Raw genomic sequence first — 22,823 nt, 5'->3', positions numbered from 1 at the left:
TTCGACTGATCAGCCGAAGCAGCCTTCTCCCTTCTGTACTTGTATTGCTCACAAGCTTCAGCTCCATCTATATTATGGATTGCTTTTGAATCTGTCCAGTTTCCTTCGGCCTTTCTGGCAGCTTCTTGACTTCCATGAATAGCAATAGGCCCTTGATCCGAAGGTATCTTCATGCAAAGATATGCTGGGTGAAGAATTGCTTCAAAAGCATTGAGTGTCCCACGACCAATGATTGCGTTGTAAGGGTATTCCATGTCAACAATATCAAACACAACTTGTTCAGTCCTTGTATTGTTGATAAATCCGAAGGTCACTGGCATCGTGATCTTGCCGAGTGCTACAATCTGCCTTCCTCCGAAGCCACAAAGGGGATGTGTAGCATCATGGATCTTATCTTCGGGCTCTTGCATCTGTCTGAAGGCCTTAGCAAATATAATATCCGCTGCACTGCCTGTGTCAACCAGAACATTGTGGACCAGAAATCCTTTGATGACACAAGAAATAACCATAGCATCATTGTGAGGGTAATCCTTGAGCTGAAGGTCCTCTTGAGAGAAGGTAATTGGGATGTGGGACCATCTTGACTTGATGAAGGGTCCTTGCACCTCGACATGTTGTACCCTTCTCTGTGCCTCCTTCTTCTGCTTCTTGTTAGCTGACTCTGAACATGAACCGCCTGTTATCGGGAGTACCAACTTCGGAGACGAAGCAGCTCCATCTTGGTTGTTGAATGAAGCCATCAGCTCAAAAAAGTGGAAGTGAGTTCACCGGAGGTGGGCGCCAATGTTGGGGACTTGTTCTCAAATGCTATGAATTAAGAACAAGGCAACACAGAAAATATTAAATAATAATGCCCTTCGTTCGCTGAAGCATTATTTCCTCATGGATTTAATGAACTTCGAACGAAGGCCACAGACAGAATACCACGAAGGTCATACCTTCGTGGTCAAACATTCATCAATGCGAAATAAAATATAAAATATTAAACATTATAGGAAAAACAAATTACATTATTCATATATTTCATAATATGAACTTAAATGTCAAAACATAATATTTAGGTACGTTTATACCTTCTCCTCTGACAGAAAATAATTCCAGCGTAATGCGTTAGCGATTACAGGATTGCGTGAACAGTGTCGGGGTACTGTTCACCTATTTATAGGCATAGGGTGCAGCCTGTGTAAAATTACATTTATGTCCTTTACAATCGACTATAATAATGACACAAAACATCATGGGTCTTTAAGTCAATCCATCTTTAAGTCGGTTCGGCCCTTCGTCTTGAGATCTGTCATTATGCCGAAGCTCTATAGGTAATAGCTTCGGCGCTTGCTCCTGAGAGGATCTGCCGAAGGTGTTCTCTTTCTTTAGGATCTTCGGCTACGAAGCATACCCCAATACTTCCCAATAAAGAAAATGCTCCAAAGGTTATTTTTGACCTCCAAAATAGCAAATCTAACACGATGGCATGCTGAAGGTCGAAAAAAAGATGGTTACTTAGACATCCAGCAGATTCACCCCTGTGGAAGAACTTTGACAACAAACATCCAGAGTTTGCTGCAGATAGCCGTAATATTTGCCTTGCATTTGCAACTGATGGCTTTAATCCATTTAGGTCCATGAATGTCAGCTATAGTGTTTGGCCTAGTATTTGTATTCCGTACAACTTTCCACCTTCAATGTGCATGAAGCAATCAAATTTCATCCTTTCTTTGTTGATTCCTGGTCGAAATGGACCTGGTAGTGACATGGATGTCTATTTTCAACCCCTTGTTGATGATCTGCTAGATATGTTCGTCAATGGAGCTAGAACTTATGATGCTTCAAAGGGTGAATTCTTCAAGTTGCGTGCTACACTATTATGGACTATTACTGATTTCCCAGGTCTAGGATACACATCTGGATCTGTCACATCTGGTGAAGCAGCATGTCCTGATTGCAACTACCACACTTGTTCACTTAGACTTAGTAATGGCAGCAAGAATTGCTATATGGATCATCGTAGATTCTTGCTTGATGACCATCCATTTAGGTTTGACATTGATAGATTTGGTAAAACTGAGTTTAGGCCAGCACCTACTCCGCTTTCTGGAGAACAAATTTTAGAGTGCACTAAAGATCTTAATCAAACTTTTGGCAAGGATCCATCTAGAAAGAAACCGACAAACAAGAGACGCAAGAAAGGAGAACCATTAGTCATTCTCAAAAGGAGATCTATTTGGTTTCAACTACCATACTGGAAAGATTTATTGTTGAGACATAATTTTGACATCATGCACATAGGGAAAAATGTGAGTGAAAGCTTACTTTATACATTCCTGGGCACATATGGGAAATCAAAGGATAACTTGAATTCTCGGTTGGACCTTCAGGCCCTAGGTATTAGAAGTGATCTTCACCCTATTGAAGTAGAAGACCAACTTTATTTACCACCAGCACCTTACTCAATGAGTCCTGCCGAGAGGAAATTATTTTGCCAAGTACTAAAAGGGGTGAAGTTTCCTGATGGTTATGCAGCTGATTTATGACATAATGTACATGTCAATGAGAGGAAAATAATTGGACTTAAGAGTCATGAGTGCCACATTATTCTACAACACTTGCTGTTAGAAAAATATTGCCTACAATAGTCAGTGCTGGAGTGATCCGTATATCTAATTTTTTCAAGAAACTTTCTGCACCAGTCATTCGAATAAGTGACATGAAAAGTCTTGAGGCTGATATAGCTGAAACTCTAAGCTTTCTTGAGACTATATTCCTTCCTTCTTTTTTTGATATTATGGTACACTTGACGGTACATCTTCCCGCTCAAGCAAAAATAGCAGGTCCAGCCCATTTTCGAAGCATGTGGCCGATAGAGAGGTACTTTCATATGCATATTGTAGCATAGCGAATAAAAATCATGTACGCTATGCTATAATGTTATCAATGATCCTTTTATTTATGTGCATAGGTATCTAATGAGATTGAAGGGTTATGTTCATACAAAAAGTCATTGTGAAGGATCAATCATGGAGTGGTCTATGTTTACTGAATGCCTTACATTTTGTGCTCGCTATTTACATGGCGAGTCTCAATTGAACCATCTAGATGCAAATGATGAAGATTGTAGTACAACTCCTTTCTTCCATAGAATTGGTCGTGGATTGTCTGGAAAATGCGTAGTTACTTTAAACCACAAGACATGGCTACAAGCCCATAGATATGTTTTGTTCAACTATTACAATATAGGGCCTTACTTGGAGTAAGTTATCTATATAAGTATATATCTTCTCATCACATGATCACTACCTTTTGCATGTTGAAGTGATAAAATGACCTTTGCAGCAAGCATGCTCACTATCTATCCTCAATTGGTCTTCAAAATAAACGAGATATCAACCGCATGCAGCATCAATCCTTTCATGAGTGGCTTAGGTTACATGTAAGTAAGAAATAAACTTAATAGATTTATTTGAGATGGAATTCACATATACTTTAACGGTAGCATTTCAAATTCAGGTGGAAGAAACGTGTGAAGAAGCATCAGACGAGATTAAAATTTTAGCCAAGGCACCAATGATGGTTGCACACAAGTATAATAGCTATACCATAAATGGATTCAATTTCCACACACACTCCTATGATGAGGGTAGAGCTATTCAAAATAGTGGGGTTGTTGTAGTTGCAGAGTCAACAAGCTTTGACAGGGGTAATAATGATAATGTCATAATAGGAAATAAGACCTATTTTGGTATTATCAATGAAATTGTTGAACTAAACTATAACCACAAAGGTACGGTCGTGCTTTTCAAATGTGATTGGGTTGACAACCATGTGCAGAACAAGTGGGTGAAAACTGACCAGTTAGGTATCACAACTGTCAATTTTAAGCACTTGTTCAATACAGGTGAAAAATTATCAGATGAGCCTTTCATTCTAGCATCACAAGCGGTCCAAGTATACTATGTTCCTGATCCAATTGATATTGAGTGGGCTGCTGTTGTTCAATCTAAAGCAAGAGATGTGTATGACCTGGATAATATGGAGAACAAGCATATAGATAATGATAATCGGTTTTTTGCCCCACTAGTTGATCTAAATGGTAATGTGACTATTGATATTGTAAATGGGATTGTCCCTGCTGTTAGAAGAGACATAGATGGTTACCTAATTGATCCTAAAACATCTAAAACAAAATCTGCAAAGTAAGTTCTTTTCTTCATTTCTGCAAAGTAGCTGGTATGTATTGAGTACTTCTTTTCAAGGAGTTCCTAATTTCTTTTTTCTCTGTAGAAGAAAAAATGGCAAATGAAAGAAGAAAGCATAACAAAGCTATGGTCAACATGTATGAGATGCAGCGACTTGCAACCATTGCAGGCAACAAAAGACGACTAGATGCTCTTAATATCCCAACTTTGAGTGATATGCAGCAGCACCAGGGTCAACCTAAGAAAAGGATAAAGGTATTTTTTATATGCTCCAGTTTATATATTTAATTTTTATATCCCAAGTTTTATTTATTAAATCGTGATGCAATGTTGCATCAATGATGTCCATCTTTCTCCTAATCAATAAAATGCTTTGATTACTATTGACATAATGTGAACTTCGATTTATATGTTGTTTATTATCCATATTTGGTCCTATCCATGAAATTATTTGATTCATGTGAACTGCTACGTTTGTCAGTATAAATGTTTTCTCTGCTTAAGAGATATCACTTCATTGGACTTTTTAGACACCCACGATCCATGGCCCAATCGTTCCAGATTTCTGATGGCTGTGGTACAATGTACACATTTAGTTACTTTGTTCACAATTCATGAAAATCAAAATTCTTGTGTATAGAATTATATGAAGCACCAGGTTTGTAACATTGGAATAGGGATGCTCTATGCTGCTGTACATTTAGTCAATTAGCTAGGCCATTTGCATTGGTTCTCTCTCTCTCTCATCTCTAGCTAGCTTGTGTAGTGTAGCCGCCAGTTTTCCCTGATGATCACCTGTGTGTCAGTGTGTACTTCTGGTAGATCAAACTCTGCACTCTGCAATTCAAAGTTCTAGGGTGCATTCATCTTAGCATGCATGCATGCATGAAAAATTGGAACTTTTACATGGCCAGATCTTCTTGTCACAATGGGCACCTGCTGCACATGTATATGTGCATTTTTAACCTAGATAGCTACCCTATAGCTAGGCTGGGAAATCTTTTACACGGATGCTCATTTTGTGATAAGTTTACTTTGCAAAGGGTTTTTTACACAACCAGCAGAATCTACCCGCGTGCTTGCATTTGTGCCCACCCATGGGAGATCGATGGAAGAGAAAAAGGGTGAGTATGGTATGCCCTTCTATAGAATTGGGAGAAAAAGGGTGGTGAACTTGGCCCTGTATGTTGAACTGAAGAAGTTCAGAACAGTCCAAAATCCCTGAAAATATCTCAACCCATTGGTTTCTCTGGGTAGTTCTGGCGTGCGGCAGATATGGAGAGATTGTGTTGAAAGGGGGGAAGTGCATGACATGAGTTTATCACCCCATGGATGAGTTTGAGGAGGTGTAAAATCTATCTACCCTGCTGGCTGTTTGTCTTGCTGTCACATATGCAGCAAGGGTGAACTTGGCTTTTCCCATGTTAGCTTGTATGCCTTGCCATGGTTGGTTGAAGCACAAACTGAGTTTCTCTGTGCTCCTGTCGACCTCTACCCTGCTCACCGTGCCACCCCATTCACCTACCTTCTGTCAAACTAAGTCTTTGTGTTCAGGCTGTTTGCTGGGACCCCTCCGTGTGCTATTCTTATTATTTTTGCCCTGGCTCGCTGGCCGTCGCGGGCCGCTCTGTCGCGTTGTGATTCAAGTGTATACCTACAGCCTTCTACAGCTGGAAGGACTGGACTGTGTTCTCACCTTTTCTCTAACTGGTTGGTGCATTTGGCTCGGTCGGGGGCCACAGTGGTGACTGGTGTGGGGGGTTGAAGCATCAAGCAGCGATCTGTGTTATGGGAGGAAACTGTTCCCGCTGTATTATTCATTTTGTTCCCCTTTTCTTTCTCACCACCTGATTTTCTTCCCCTTTGTTCCCTCCTTGCTGTGATTCTTGTAGAGTTCTGCACTTGTATGGTTATATTTTGTTGGGCCATTAGTTTTTTCCCTTCTGTTTTTTACTACCTCGATTTGCCATATAGATTTTTTACTAGTTAAGCGAAGGGCTGCACGTGACGTACATGGATGACCCGACGTAGTCTATTCTGAACATCTCCAGCAGCGCGTCGTTCCATTTCGGTTGTTTTAATGTATAGGTGTGGCGAAGGTTGTGAGCGCAGGAAGGAAACACACAAAAAAATTATATGCAGCAGATGATGATGCTACTAGTTAAGCGTCGCTAGATGCACAAGCAGTCAAGCACATTCTCTGCACTTGCCTGAAGCGAAAGAAGCTTCGCCTTCACTTGTTCAGACGAGCTATACACATGGTGGCTAAGTAATCTATTCACTAGTATTTTTTCTGTCAAACATTGGACCAGTTCCTGCTTACCTTTTTTTGACCTCGATTGATCAAGATCTAAGTAACTACTTGTTGACCAACGAACCACATGCAGCAAGGGTGTCATGTTTTGCACCTTCTGATATGATGAATGAGATTGGACTCTTTGTCTGGCCCTAGGAATTTAACCTTCCAATTTCGGATCTTCTTTTTTAGGACACAATAGAATTAAGCCAGTGGCAGACATGATCATGGTCATCTAAAGCAAGTTCATCATGTGCAGAAGCAGAACTAATGCAATTCATCAAATAGGAACTGACCTGTTTCAGGAAATAGCTCCAAACGCTCTCGTCACATTCTGTTCTGTTCTGAACACAGAAGGGATTTCCCTTCTGTTGTCGTTGCCTGCACATCCTTTTGATGTTGTCCATGTGACCTAGAAGTTGTGCTAGAATGTTTTGACTTGGACGACATGAAATTTGTGGCTGCTTCTGTGGTTGCCCGCCTGTTGGGTCTATGCTTCGTCGCCGAAAGTCTTATAGAAAGAAGTGGTCCTCGGATGAAGCTGTTTGTATAATATAGCCGAAGGTTCTTCTTCGTAAAGCTTCGGCATTACAAACCGACTTAAAGATAGAATGACCTTTTAGTCCATAAAGGTCTGAGTCAATGTTGTAAGTTTTTATAAGGGGCATACTTGTAATTCCTCACAGGCTGCGTCCTGTGCATATAAATAGTGAACAGTATTCCGTTACTGTTCACGCATTCTGGTATTTGCAATCGCATCTCTCGGAATACAACCTTTGTCAAGGCATAGGTATCATTGTATTTAATGATTCGATATGTTAAGTGAATATAATATGATACATCTGTGATTCATTCATCTATTTTGTACCTTTTATTTTACATTATTTTACAATGTTTATTGAAAGTTTATTACGAAGGTTCAACTTCGTAATAATACTCTCATCAACCTTCGTCCAAGACTCATTATCCTCAAAGGAATAATGCTTCATGGACGAAGGACAGTATCATTTAACATTTTATGTTGCCTTGTTCTTAATTCATAGCATTTGAGAACAAGTCCCCAACATTGGCGCCCACCTCCGGTGAACTCACTTCCACTTTTTGAGCTGATGGCTTCGTTCAACAACCAAGCTGGAGCTGCTTCGGACCCGAAGCTGGTGCTCCCGATCACAGGTGGCTCGTCCTCAGAGCCAGCTAACAAGAAACAGAAGAAGGAAGCACAGAGAAGGGTACAACATGTTGGGGTGCAAGGACCCTTCATCAAGTCAAGATGGTCTCACATTCCTATTACCTTCTCCCAAGAGGACCTTCAGCTCAAAGATTACCCACACAACGATGCCATGGTTATCTCTTGTGTTATCAAAGGATTTCTGGTCCACAATGTCTTGGTTGACACAGGCAGTGCAGCTGACATCATATTTGCTAAGGCCTTCAGACAAATGCAAGAACCAGAAGATAAGATTCATGATGCTACACATCCTCTCTGTGGCTTCGGAGGAAGACAGATTGTAGCACTGGGCAAAATCACCATGTCAGTGACTTTCGGATTCATCAACAACACCAGAACTCAGCAAGTTGTGTTTGACATTGTTGACATGGAATACCCTTACAATGCAATTATTGGTCGTGGTACTCTCAATGCCTTTGAAGCAATCCTTCATCCTGCCTATCTTTGCATGAAGATACCTTCGGATCAGGGACCCATTGCTATCCATGGAAGTCAGGAAGCTGCAAGAAGGGCCGAAGGCAATTGGACTGACTCAAAAGCAATCCATAACATAGATGGAGCTGAAGCTTGTGAACAGTACAAATTCAGAAGGGAGAAAGCAGCTTCAGCAGATCAGCCGAAGCCTATGCTCTTATGTGAGGACATAGCAGAGCAGAAGGTGTTGTTAGGCTCTCAACTATCCGAAGAGCAGGAAACAACCTTGATAAGGTTTTTGTTCAATAACAAAGATGTTTTTGCATGGTCAGCCAATGATCTATGCGGAGTTAATAGGGATGTTATTGAGCACTCGCTCAATGTCGATCCATCCTTCAGACCCAGAAAGCAAAGGCTTCGGAAAATGTCAGATGATAAGGCCGAAGGTGCTCGCAACGAAGTCAAAAGACTCCTCAGTGCAGGAGTTATCAGAGAAGTGAAGTACCCAGAATGGCTGGCTAACACTATTATGGTAAAAAAGGCCAATGGCAAGTGGCGAATGTGCATCGATTTTACAGATCTTAACAAGGCTTGTCCGAAGGATGAATTCCCACTACCAAGGATAGACTCTTTAGTTGATGCAGCAGCTTCGTCAGAGCTCATGAGTCTGTTAGACTGCTATTCAGGTTATCACCAAATTTGGATGAAGAAGGAAGATGAGCCGAAGACTAGCTTCATAACTCCAAGTGGCACATATTGCTATCTTCGGATGCCTGAGGGGCTCAAAAACGCTGGAGGAAGTTTCAGCCGAATGACTGCGAAGGTTCTCCAATCTCAAATAGGCAGAAACATGTTAACTTATGTTGATGACATCATTGTCAAAAGCACGAAGCAGGAGAATCATATTGCTGATCTGCAGGAGACCTTCGCCAGTTTCAGGCAAGCTGGCCTAAAGTTAAATCCAGAAAAATGCGTCTTCGGAGTGAAGAAGGGGAAATTTCTTGGATGCTTGGTTTCAACAAAGGGAATTGAAGCCAATCCAAGTAAAATTGAAGCTATACTTCGGATGGAGCCACCAACTACAAAGAAGGGGGCTCAAAGATTGACAGGAAGATTGGCATCTCTCAATAGATTCATATCCAGATCAGCAGAGAGAAATTTACCATTCTTCGAAGTACTGAAGTCAGCAGAAGTCTTTCAATGGGGACCAATTCAGCAGAAGGCTTTTGAAGAACTAAAACAGTATTTAATAGATCTAACAACATTGACTCCACCAATGCCAGGGGCTCCTTTGTTATTATATGTGGCAGCTTCGCACTCAGCGGTAAGTGCAGCGCTTGTTCAGGGGAAGCTTGATGGTCAAGTCAAGAGACAGGCACCAATATATTTTGTATCCGAGGTTCTTAGTTTGTCAAAGAAAAATTATACAGAGCTGGAGAAGGTACTATATGCTGTTTTGATGGCCTCCAGGAAGCTTCGGCATTATTTCCAAGCTTTCAACATAATTGTTCCTTCATCACAACCTCTGAAGGATATTATGAGGAACCGAGAAGCTACTGGAAGGATTGGAAAATGGGCTGCAGAGCTCAATGAATTTTGTATTGAATATGTTCATAGATCTTCGATTCAGTCACAAGCGCTGGCAGACTTTATTGCTGATTGGACGCCAGGGGCTCAGGAGGAGGAAATTAATAAAGACAGCGAAGCCTGGACAGTGTTTTGTGATGGATCTTGGGGAACCTTCGGAGCAGGAGCGGCTGCTGTGTTGGTTTCACCTTCCAAAGTCAAAACTTGTTATGCGGTAAAGCTTGATTTTAATTGCACAAACAACATTGCTGAGTACGAAGCATTGATTCTAGGTCTTCGGAAGTTAAAAGCAATGGGAATCAGAAGAGCCATACTTAAAACTGATTCCCAGGTTGTTTCGGGTCATATTGACAAGAGTTGCAAGGCTAAGGATCCGAAGCTTGAAAAATATCTGGATATGGTTCGAAGAGTCGAAGCTTCCTTCGAAGGGTTTTCTGTCAAAAATATCCCTCGAGGACAAAATGAGCATGCTGATTTGCTAGCTAAGTCAGCAGCACAGGGACTGCCTCTACCTTCGGATGTGTTCTTCGAAACAATAAAAGCACCTTCGGTGGAACTTCTTGAAAGAGCAGTCCTTAACATATCTCCTGTTTTTAGCGAAGATTGGAGAACCGAGATCATCTCTTACCTTCAGGGTAAATTCCTTTCAGATGACGAAGCTTATAACAAGAGGATAGAGGCAAGAGCTCGTCCATATGTCATGATAGAAGGGGAGTTGTACAAACATGGAGTTTGTGCTCCGCTGCTCAAATGTTTATCCAGAACCGAAGGTATAGAGTTAATGAAAGAAATACATGCAGGCCTGTGTGGATCTCACATCGGATCTAGGCCGTTACTTGGAAAAGTTTTCCGTCAAGGGTTTTACTGGCCGAAGGCAGCTTCGGATGCAGCAGAATTGGTTCAAAAGTGCGAAGGTTGTCAGAAATGTGCAAGAGATCAAAAACAACCTTCGTCCTTAACACAGCTCATACAACCCACTTGGCATTGCTAAGGTGGGGCCTTGACTTGTTAGGTCCGTTACCACCGGCCCAAGGGAACCTGAGGTATGTTGTAGTAGCTGTGGAATATTTTTCTAAATGGATTGAGGCGAAGCCTTTAGCCACAATAACTTCGGCTACCGTCCAAAAGTTTTTCTGGCAAAATATTGTTTGTCGTTTCGGGGTGCCAAAGGCTATCACTGTGGACAATGGAACACAGTTTGACTCCGAAGCTTTCAGGGATTTCTGTGACCAAATTGGTACGAAGATCCATTTTGCATCAGTTAGGCACCCGGAGTCAAATGGACTCGTTGAAAGAGCCAACGGCATTATAATGACAGGAATAATGAAGTTAATCTTCAATCAACCCAGAGGAAAATGGCCAGATCAGTTAATCAAAGTGGTGTGGAGCCACAACACGACAACATCAAGGTCTACAGGCTTCACTCCATTCAAGTTGTTATTTGGTGACGAAGCAATAACTCCAGAGGAAGCTAAAACCGGATCAATAAGGATAGTAGCTTCGGCAGAATCAGATTCTGAAGCTGCTTATTCTATAGAAAAAGATGCTTTAGAAGGGATCAGACTGCAAGCCGTGGAGAATATCAATAAATATCAAGCTGAAACAGTTAAATGGCGGGATAGAAAGGTTCGGCTAAAAAGTATTGAGCCAGGGCACTTGGTGCTTCGGAGGGTGGCCAACCCGGAAACAGTGGGCAAATTGCAGTTGAAATGGGACGGGCCTTTCTTAGTAGCATCTTCATCAAGACCCGGTTCATACAGATTGAAAGATATGGACGGCAATGACATTCCTAGATCTTGGAATGCGGATGAGCTTCGGCGATATTATGTATAATTCGATGTAATTTTTCATATATTTTTTTTTCTTTCTTTCATGGCACCCTTTTCCTTTCCAAAGGGGGAGAAAGGTTTTTAATGGGGCCAGCATATGTAATTTCCTTTTTTAGTCTCATAAGAGCAAAATCCCCCAAAGAATGTAAATGTAAAAGCTGAGAGTGCACCATCGAGTGCCCAAAAGTAAAGGCGAAGAAGCTCCAAAGACGTTCCTAAGGGAATGCAGAGCTTACAGCGAAAAGTCAACGCTGATTCCGCCAAAAGTAAAGGCGAAGAAGCTCCAAAGACGTTCCTAAGGGAATGCAGAGCTTACAGCGAAAAGTCAACGCTGATTCCGCCAAAAGTAAAGGCGAAGAAGCTCCAAAGTCGTTCCTAAGGGAATGCAGAGCTGAGGTGTGATTGTTTTTAAGAAAATAATGGCTATGAATATGGCTTCGGATACGTGTTTGGCCATTCATTTGCACATCACATTACATCATAGCATTTGCATTCATAAACATTCATCTAGGCATATATAGGATAATCATCTTCATCGCATAAAATGGTTGCTTCGGCAAGAAGAGAAAAAAAGAAAGGGAAAAAAGAGCTTCGTGCACGAAGAAGAAGGGAAAATGTTGTTTTCTATGAAGGAGAGCTTCAGAAAAAAAGGAAAATGTTGTTTTCTATGCTTCGTTGCGTACGAAAAGAAGGGAAGGTGTTTTTTCGCCTTCGGCTCAAAAAAGGAAATTTCGTCCACATCAAAGCATTTCTCATACATCAGTGAAAGGTTAAGGATATATTACAAGGTATGAACAGCATACATTAAAAACAAGTTTTTGTTTACATTTACAAAAGTTATCTCAAAAGTTTTTCAAGTACTGTCTGCAGTCTACTATCTAAATCTCCAAGGAGCTTCGGCTTCGGCGTTGTTTTTGATCATCAGCTTCGGCTTCGTCATCCTACATGAATAAGGTCGTTGGAAGTCAGAATCAAGTTTACAGGAAAAGGTAAGCACAAGGTATGATTTCTTACTGGATCAAGGTGGCTACGAGCTTCGTCTCCAGCTTTCTCTCGACCACCTTTTGTCCATATCATTTTTACAAATCGATTCGAGATGCTTCGGGCGAGATCAGGGATGTCATCCAGGATTGATGGTGACAAAGTGAAATTTGGCCTATTGACAATTTTCCCATGATCACAGCCAGCCTTCAGGAAGGCTGCAGCAGTCCCTCGAGAAGCCACCCAGGCACAGAAGTCACCATGCCCAGCTATGACCTCGTCGAGCTCGTCAATCTCCCCCTCAATGTGTTCGAAGGTTTTTGGTAGATCTTCAGCTGAGGGGGTAAATTTTTCGCTGCTGGCTCCAACTGTGTAAAAAATCTTTCTTAATCGTTGAATGCACTTGTTGCTAAATTCCAGGCATTTTTCTTGAAGACCTGTCAGTAGCTTTCTCAAATCTGAATTTTGCTGAGCTTCGGCTTCAAGTTTTGCATTAAGATCTTGTTTTTCTCGTTCGAACTGCTCAGACTGGCGGAGAAGCTTCGTGTTCAGTTCTGATATTTTTGCTTCAGCTTCTGCCAATAAACCTTCGGTTGCTTGGAGCTCAAAGTTCTTCTTCTCGAAAGCATCTGATTGCTCCTTTATTTTGCTTTCTAAATTTCCAATTATAACTTCATGCTTTTTATCTTCAACATCTTGTTGCATTTGCAAGGCTTTGCTCAGCAGCATACTCTGCACGAAAACAAGCTTCGTCAGATATGTTTTTATTATTAGAAACAATAAAAGTTAAGGGGCAAGTAGTTCACCTTAAAGTTGGAATAAAATAAACTACCAACGACATGTTGTCGTCGGTAGCGGCTGATATCTGTTTCTAGCTTCGGGAATCCGATACTCTTGGACAAAGTACTGATAACTTTGGCTCCTGTTTGATCTCGAATGCAATCTATTTTTTCATCATCAACGCCTCCGAAGAGGAGTGCCCCAGGTTTGTATCCACAGGATTTGGCATATTCTTTAAGCTCTTCTATTTCAGCTTTTGATAGGTGTCCTCCAACTAAGTTTTGGAACACGAAGGCTTCGTCTTCTGAAGCTTCTTCAACAACTTCTTTTCCTTTCTTTGACGCTGCGGTCATGGCCTCTTCGGCAGCAGTGGTAGCTTCTTCTGCAGCCATGTCTAGCAGTATTTGGTCAATATGTTCAATTGTGCTCTCCAAATTCACATCTTCAGCTGAGGCAGCTTCGGCAGCTGCGGCCTCCGAAGGTACAATTTCAGTATCTGCTCCCTCTGCAGCCGCTTGTGTTTTTTGGGCCGAAGCTCTTGGCGGCGTCTTGTCAATTACCTCTGTCACAGTGATAATTCTTTGTTTCTTTGCATTGATTGTTTTCTTCGATTTCTCGGGCTCCTTGTCCTTCTGAAAAAACTTTGTCAGTTGAGGACCCAGTGGACTTAGCTTCGCAGGTAAGGATTCAGTCATTACCTTCAGAATTTCCTCAACTACAGCAGCAGAAGGTGATGCGGGGGTTTCTTCTGCTTCGGATAATTGTTGCTTCGGAGGAGAAGCTTTCCTCTTCTTCGAAATTTTCTTCTTTATTGGCTCTTTTTCACCTTCATCTAAGGCTTCAGTTACCCTTTTCCTTTTTTGGCCTCCGGCACCTTTGTTCAGATTTTCGTAATCAGGGTATTCGAAACCCAAGGCGTCCAACACTCGATTTAGCCTTCGTTTCGGACGGGTGCCGAAGGCTGCGGTCATCAATTGATCTTCTTTCTTGGAATAATTGCCAAGTATCTCATTGCACATCACTTCGATCGTATCCAGCCACTCTTGGCAAGGTTTTTTAAAGTATTTCTTGAACTTATAATAGTAGGGCAACCGTACAAGTTCCCCTTTCTTCTTCTCTCCCTGTAGCTTCGGCATTTCCCATTCTTTTGAGGTAGGAAAAACCCTGAAGGATAGGAATTCTTGCACTAGATCCCTAGTTCCAATATGTTCTGCAATAATCTTGAATTCGCTCACCACGGCCAAACTTGGACCACCTAATGTCATTTTACACCGAGGTCTTGTTTCTCCGAAAGTTAATTCAAGAGGGCTCTGAACCAGCTTCTCTTTATCTTCGTCAACCTTGACGTAAAACCACTCTGATTTCCAGCCTGCCGGCCACTTGCTTCGGTAGCTAATCACGGGAAACTTCGTGGTTTTCCGATAAGCAAAGTTATAGCAACCAAAATTTTCATGCAATCCGTCTTTTCTGGCTTTTGTTTGGTAATGTAGTTCATGAACTCGACAAAAGCTGTCGGCAAATGGTTCCATCGCCTGGCTTCGGAGAGCCCAGATGTATACGCTAAGCCTGACAATCGCATTGGGAGTCAGCTGGTGAAAGTAGATACCAAATTGATCTAGTACGCCAGAAATTATCCTATTCAAAGGAAATCTTAATCCAGCCTTTAAGAAGCTCTTGAAAATGACTATTTCATCCTTTTCTGGCTTCGGGGTAGTTTCTTCCCCCCCAAAGCGAAGTAACTTCTTCTCATTTTCAGTAAAATAGCCCGACTTCACCATCTTGGGGAAGTCAGCCTTGGAAACAGTTGACTTGCCAAAGTCCAAATGGCTGGGCTTGCTTGGTGCGGCAATATGAGAATCATCTTCAGGATCAGTTTCTTCAGTGTTTTCTTCTTCTTCTTCTTCTACGGCAGTTGTTTGTTCTGTTTCAGCAGTAGGGTTTTCTTCTGTAGTTACCATCCCGGAACGTCGCATTGCTTCGGAGATAGGGACAGTCGCCGAAGCTTCAGTTTCGTCCCCCTCACGCTCAACCCTGGCGGTAGAACGGACTCTGGCCATTTAACTATGAACTTGTGAAACTTTAATACTTTTTTCCACCGAAGCAGGCTTCCAGATGGAGCTTCGTTCGATTCCGACAAACAAGCTTCGTCGACGGTTAAAAATTTTGGCAGCAAAACAGTGCAAATAGCAGTAAATGCTGTGGTAACTTCACACCTACTCGTCTGTTTATATAGTGCTGCAGGTAAGAAGGCGAAGCGCCAGAAGTTTTACACCAGGCGGGCACCCGCTCGTACTCGCTGTACGGTGGACCGCAGTGACCGAACAGTAACTCTGCAAGGTGGGGCCGCTACGCGCAGGGAGATTGAATCGTTTCTCGACAACGAGCTCAGGGAAGGTGTTTTTGAGACCTTCGGCGCTCCGAAGCCTAAGAAACTTTTTTCACGGATCAAGCTCGTTACGAAAAACGATCTAGCACCGCGAAAGGGGCTACTGTTGGGTCTATGCTTCGTCGCCGAAGGTCTTATAGAAAGAAGTGGTCCTCGGATGAAGCTGTTTGTATAATATAGCCGAAGGTTCTTCTTCGTAAAGCTTCGGCATTACAAACCGACTTAAAGATAGAATGACCTTTTAGTCCATAAAGGTCTGAGTCAATGTTGTAAGTTTTTATAAGGGGCATACTTGTAATTCCTCACAGGCTGCGTCCTGTGCCTATAAATAGTGAACAGTATTCCGTTACTGTTCACGCATTCTGGTATTTGCAATCGCATCTCTCGGAATACAACCTTTGTCAAGGCATAGGTATCATTGTATTTAATGATTCGATATATTAAGTGAATATAATATGATACATCTCTGATTCATTCATCTATTTTGTACCTTTTATTTTACATTATTTTACAATGTTTATTGAAAGTTTATTACGAAGGTTCAACTTCGTAATAATACTCTCATCAACCTTCGTCCAAGACTCATTATCCTCAAAGGAATAATGCTTCATGGACGAAGGACAGTATCATTTAACATTTTATGTTGCCTTGTTCTTAATTCATAGCATTTGAGAACAAGTCCCCAACACCGCCCGAGCAGGATCCGGCCTCTCCAAGGTCGTGGCATCCTGGCTGGTGTCGCCCCGCCCATGAGAGGCCGTGGCTTCCTGGCTGGTGCCGCCCTGGCCACAGATTGTGCAGTGCCAGTGCCATGCCATGTGGTGTAGGGGATTATAAAGGCATGGCATACCTGGGCTACTAATTTTAATATGCTTGCCTAGTCCCAATTATAAAGGTTCAATATGAATTCTAATTGGAGCACCTTGTGCTGTGCATAATTTTGGATCAGTTAGGCTAAAAACCAACTTGTTTTTCCCTTGGTAATCCATGGAGACATTGTAGGGCAAATATGTCACGTGTTTTTCACAACTTATCTTTCTTCCATTTCTCAAGAAAAAGTACTTACACCATGTTTCATTCTTGTAGAGAACTCACAACACCAGTGGCGCTGCAACTGAAGGTCATAATTTGCGTCCAAGGACACAAATAAATTTATCTAAGAATGCAAATGAGCAGATTGATGCAAATATTGTTTGTGATTCAATTGGAGATTTTCTGTGTGATAATGATGGTAATTATTCTGTTGTTGCATATACTTTTTCACCTTGCTATAGTACAACTAATGTGTTTAAATTAATAGAATCCCATAGTCCACAAAAGAAGAGAAAAGGAAGGGGTATTACAAAATTGGAGGACATATTTGCAAGGGGATCTGAGATGGAAAAAATTAAGATAGAACTGAATGAATTTGGTCAACCTATTGGAAACAATTCAAGGAAGTTTTCTAGTGCTATTGGGTGTCATGTGAGAAAGAAGTTGTCAGTTAGCAGTGTTGACTGGAGACTAGTGGATGGTGAGAAGAAGTATGAAGTCTGGACCGACCTAAAGGTATTTGCCCAAGTACATTATTATCGTTTCTTAGGTTGAATTTGTTTCTGACCATTAGACCAAATTGTGATTATCTTTTTTTGGTTGGAAAATCAGAAAATCTTCGATGTAGATGATGCTGCCTTTAATTGGTTTTTAACCACTGTTGGAAGGAAATGGAAGGATTTTAAGTCAACCCTAAAGGCGCAGTATTTTAATGAGAATTTAACAGAAGAGGACATGAAGAACAAACATAGTGGAAGGGTTAGTGATGAGGATTGGAAGTTTCTTTCTGAATATTGGGTGTCTCCTGAATGTGAAGGAAAGACAAAAAAAGCCAAATTTAGTCGTTCAAAGGTTGGGGTACTTCATACATCTGGTAGCAAGAGCTTTGCTCGCTCTGGCCATGAAATGGTATTGAAGCAATTTGATTGTTGAATTTACGTTATGATTTTTCATTTTCAATTATTAATATTAAAACAATTTACAGTCTAAGGAACTAGGCCGCCCTCCTCGAAGATATGAACTCTATATCAAAACACATACCAGAAAGAATGGAGTTCCAACAAGACTTGTGAAACCAGTTATTGTAAGTTTTTGTGAACTTGACATTTATTGTAAGGTGTTTTTTGCATCACATTTGCTATTATTTCCTATAGTGGTAGGTACTGAACCTTTCTCTTTTGCAACTCAATTTGGGTAGAACAAACTTAAAGAATATGTTGAGGCCCATCCAGAGTTGAAGGAAAGAACAATTCAAGAAGGTGATGCTTTTGCTGCTGTTTGTGGAGAGAAAGAGCCAAGAGGACGTGTCCGAGTTTTGGGTCTAGGACCAACTCCCCAAGATATTGGTACCCCAGGCTTGAGAAGTTACACACCCACAAGACTCCAAATGGAAGTCCTAGCCCGCAAAAAGGCTGAACGTGAGAAAGCTGCTCTAGAACAACGCATAGCAGAAATGGAGGAGAAAATGCAGGAGCAAAGGATGGCTCTTGAAATGAGAGATGTGGAAATCATCTCGCATGATGGTTCTAATACACGACACCATCCGGTAAAGTAGCCGAACATCTTAGAGTCATTTTGAAATCTATGGAATATTTATTACTTATTACCCTCATATTTATTTTAGGACACGAGGTCTGGACAACATATTGATCAAACACATAATATTGCTCAGTTTCATGAAGATGAAGCTTATGTGGAGGATGAAATCTCTGATGAGGGTGAAAACTTGCTTGGCAGCAATCATGTTAGTGTTACCCCTGCAGTACATCCATCTAAAGGCAACCCTATCAATGGTACCCCAACAATGTAGCCCTCTAGCAAGACGACCAATACAACCCCAGTAGTGCAGCTATCTCAAGGCAACCCTACTAATGTGTCCCTAGCAGTGCAGCCCTGTCAAGGCAACACTAGAGCTATCCCAGCAAGTCTGCCTCTTCACACTGAACTTGTAATTTTTTCATCCATCCTTCAAAGTTTCTAATTCTCATTTGCTAGTGGTTCTGTACATTAATTATATTCTTATAATTTCATTTTTTGCTTCAGATTGGAAAGGATGTGATCTTATATGCCATATTGAGAGATCATCCTGTGGCTAAGGGAACAATTATTTCAACTAATCCAAGCTCAGTGCTAGGAGGAGTTGCTCTAGGAAAGCAATATTGTGTGGTTGTTGTGAATGTTGTGCTGAAAAGGGATGCCCTTCTAGCTCGCCCATATGGTTATTTGGAGGAGATGGGTGATGCTGATCGGATGTCGATCGCATGGCCGTACAAGAGAGTAATAAGCTATCTCTTTGTTGTTTTTTCATATATGGTGATTGCATATTTTCTAACTAATGGTTTCTATGATTATATAGCTAAAGGTGAGCAAGACATCAAAATCATCCCAAAGTGCTACAGGTATATATATGATTGACATTGTACCACAATTCTATTTTGTGGTATCTACCACTGATTTCAGTAGATATTCTTGGTTATGACTGCTTCTGGCTGTGTGGCTGATTTCAGTAGATATTCTTGATTTTAGTAGGTATGTGGCTGCTACTAGTTATATATTCATTAATGGAGGGAGTATAAAATATTGGCATCCTTACTTTACTAGGTACTCTAATTGATTAGAATAATGCTTATGCTCAAGAATAAAGGCACCATAAGTGAAAGCCAGACACATATGGTTTAAATATTTTTTCAGTTGTTAACTTACAAGATATTGAGACTGAAGCAGTAAATAAGTGAAGAGACATCTCCAGTAATATTATTGCTTTCTAATTTTCTGAAAGGACAAAAAAAGATAAAGATCAACCTGCAATAATTGGGCACAAAATACACCATTAATATGCAGTCTGTTGCTTGAAGCCTTTTTACTGTACCTTATCAATTTATTAGTTTTGAAATGATATAAGAGGAAACATGTACTTACAACAGTATCAAATTTTGTAGCATCCCAACCTCTTGAGGAATCAGGCCACTGAGGTGGTTGTAAGACAAATCACTGAAATGAAATAAAATGTGTCAACATTACTTGCATAAGAAGGGATCAAAGCAGTAGAGACATTCTTCCATTATAAAAAACATAGTATAGATTTTAGCACTGTCAGGTCAGAAGGTGTTTACATCTCCATGATGCTCCTTAAGTTCCCAAATTCAGCAGGAATGTGTCCAGCCACATTATTTTTGCTTAAGTTTCTGCAGGAATTAGAGTGATATCATATCATGACATAATTCAAACATTTGCATTGAAATGATAGGTTATACGACTTATAGCCTCAAAAGATGCTCTAGTTTCCCAATAGCTGAGGGAATTGAACCAACCTCAATTGATTAGAATAATGCTTTTTTGGAGCCAGTGCAGATAACAAATTATCATCTTTTGGTTTTGTCTTGATAAGCATCCATGTTTATATATATATCCTATGGATTTAGCACCAGCTAAATACATCTCTTTTTCCTACTAGCTGGACAACATACATTTCAACGTAGATATTAACTAAATGAAAGGACACTTGAGTAGCTGCTCTCTAAAATTCATGCAGCTCAATAAGCAGCAGCAAGGTGTTGTGATCATGCAGTTCTGTTGCGTTCAACTATTGTATATTTAGCTTAATCATGGAGCAATGGTGGTATCTATTCTATAGTTTATTTTGGAATGGATTTCTAAGTAGTCTACTAATGATTTGGGTTTTAATTTTGTCAGGAGGGAGGTCCTAGAGGTAGTAAGTCACTTGTTTACTCCATGATGACAATAGCAAGCAGATCACGGTGGTGCCTATGGATGCTACAACAAGAAAGATCAAAAGTTCTTTTGGATGGATGCAACTACATATTTTGTTTTGTATTTTCTCCAAAAGAGAAATTTGCAAGTGAACTTAAAATTGTGAAACCAACATGTGGTTGTACTAGCTAGTATCTTGAGCTTTCACAAGCCAAACTTAGTGTTGTTGCTGCTTATTTTGATCTTTATTACAACAAAAGCAAACATGTGAACTTTATCTATGAATGCAGTACAATTGTTATTGTCATGAATGAAAACATGAGCTATGTCAACATGAGCTATGTATGAATGCAGTTCAATTGTTATCTGATGTTGATGATAATTGGAAATTGCTAGTAATATATTTTTTAGGCTCATATAGCCGTAGCGTTTGATTGTTAGTCGGTAAAAATACATATATCGCATCAGACAGTGTGTCGGTATAAGTTCTAATAGCGTTTGATTGTTAGTCGGTAAAAATACATATATCGCATCAGACAGTGTGTCGGTATAAGTTCTAACAGACTATCCGTCGGGATAAATATGTTAGTCGGTATATCTTTTTAACGTCTAACCGTCCGTCGGTATAAACATGTCTATTGCTATACATTTATGCCGACGCCACTTACAGCGTCAGAAAGTGTTAGTCGGTATAACTCTATAGCGACTGATAGTACGTTGCTATAACGGTTTATACCGACTGTAAGTATGTCGTTATTGCTAGGTTGTGGTATAGTGCAATTTCAATCTTCAAACAAATTCAATTATGAGTTTTAACAAACAAAGTAATCCTGGCACGATGCACTGATATTTTATTACTTTTGAATAATACTGATGCTTGATTCAAGAGAGAGAGAGAAAAGAATAATTCACTCATCCGTAATTAGAAATATTTACGTTGATTAAAAGATTTTTCGCTTTTGCCTTTTAGTTTTGAGACCAAAATCTATCTTTAAATAAAAATAAAAAAAGAAATACAATGTTGCCATTTACTTATTTTCAAGAAATAATTGCTAAGCTAATAAATTCTTTATTCATGGCCTTTTATTAGACCTTAGAATAATAATTTTTTTTATATCCAAAATAGAATTTCAGGTGTTACACTTCGGATGGTAGCCAATCCGGATACAGTGGGGAAGCTTCAGCTTAAGTGGGAAGGTCCCTTCTTAGTAGTATCTTCGTCAAGGCCCAGATCATACAGGTTGAAAGTCTTGATGGTAATGACATTCCAAGGTCTTGGAATGCGGATTAGCTTCGGAGATACTATGTGTAAACCATGTAATTTTCGTCTTTCTTCCCTATGGCACCCTTTTCCTTTCAAGAGGGAAGAAAGGTTTTTAATGGGGCCATAGGTTGTAATTTTCATTTTTTTCTTCTGCAGCCCTATACAATGCAATGGCCAAATTCCCCCACATATAAAATGTAAAATCTCGGACTACACCATCGAGTGTAGAAGCATATGAAGAAGCTCAAAAGACGTCCCCAAGGGGATGCAGAGCTAAGATGCTACCTAAGTAAAAGGTGAAGAAGCTCCAAAGTCGTTCCTAAGGGAATGCAGAGCTTAAATGCCGCCTAAGTCAAACGTGAAGAAGCTCCAAAGTCGTGAAAGGGAAATGTGTCCTTGGGCCATTTCTATAAATGTTTTGGTGATTAGATGTCCAACACATATTATTTTGGTTGGTATATGCTAAGTGTTTGAGAGATGCAAATCAAAGAATCAAGGTATGACTCTGACCTTAGTGAATTGTTTTTGGTACTAATATATTCCACTAAGTGCTAGGAACCTTGTCAAGTCAAATGAGATTGGATTGGCGAAGTTTGGCTAAGTCTAGCCAAACTTGCATCAGCCTACGGTGCACCGGACAGTGTCCGGTGCACAGGCTGGTTCAACGACGAACTCTCTGCTCTCGGGAATCGCCGAGGGCACCGTGGCTAAAATTTACCGGACTGTCCGGTGTGCATCGGACTGTCTGGTGAGCCAACAGCGCCCGCGCCAACGGTCGGCAGCACGATCAACGGGCGACGCGTGGCCGGAGCCAACAGTCACTAAGCCACACCGAACTGTCCGGTGTGCCAAGTGGACCGAGGGTTCAACGGCCGGCTTTGCCAAAGAAGGAAAGAATTTGTGCACTATTCATGTCCAGTGGTGCACCGGACTGTCCGATGCGCCAAAGGATAAAGGCAAGAATTGCCTACCACATGGAGATAGAACGGCTCCTAGCTGCCTTGGGGCTATAAAAGGGACCCCTAGGTGCATGGAGTAGTACACCAAGCCTCCATTGAACATCCTAAAATGCCTAGACTCTGCAAGCACGCATCCAGATCATTGTGTTTGAGATTTGAGCAC

General features: G+C 40.9%; 1 protein-coding gene and 1 long non-coding RNA gene across 2 annotated transcripts; one reads left to right on the top strand and one right to left on the bottom strand.

Moving 5' to 3' along the window:
- Positions 1 to 17,930: 17,930 nt before the first annotated feature.
- LOC118476672 (uncharacterized) lies at positions 17,931 to 18,876 on the top strand. The gene is made up of 2 exons (XM_035966232.1): positions 17,931 to 18,272; positions 18,351 to 18,876. Exons 1-2 carry the CDS (start codon positions 18,114 to 18,116, stop codon positions 18,534 to 18,536), a joined length of 345 nt encoding a protein of 114 aa, XP_035822125.1. The 5' UTR covers positions 17,931 to 18,113; the 3' UTR covers positions 18,537 to 18,876.
- Positions 18,877 to 19,432: 556 nt separating this feature from the next.
- LOC103650206 (uncharacterized) lies at positions 19,433 to 19,910 on the bottom strand. The gene is made up of 3 exons (XR_563990.1): positions 19,840 to 19,910; positions 19,646 to 19,717; positions 19,433 to 19,498 (listed from the first exon to the last, which is right to left on the bottom strand). It is a non-coding gene; the product is annotated as an uncharacterized lncRNA (long non-coding RNA).
- Between the last annotated feature and the right edge of the window lie 2,913 nt (positions 19,911 to 22,823).

This window comes from Zea mays, chromosome 3 (assembly GCF_902167145.1).
Source record: "Zea mays cultivar B73 chromosome 3, Zm-B73-REFERENCE-NAM-5.0, whole genome shotgun sequence".
Lineage (NCBI taxonomy): Eukaryota > Viridiplantae > Streptophyta > Magnoliopsida > Poales > Poaceae > Zea > Zea mays.
The sequence above is the reverse complement of the archived record's forward strand: the minus strand, read 5'-3'. Positions and strand labels throughout refer to the sequence as shown.

Coding starts and splice junctions, on each gene's coding strand:
- LOC118476672 (XM_035966232.1), top strand. CDS start 18,114: ATGGAAGTCCTAGCCCGCAAAAAGGCTGAACGTGAGAAAGCTGCTCTA. Junction 18,273..18,350: donor CTAATACACGACACCATCCG/GTAAAGTAGCCG, acceptor TATTTATTTTAG/GACACGAGGTCTGGACAACA.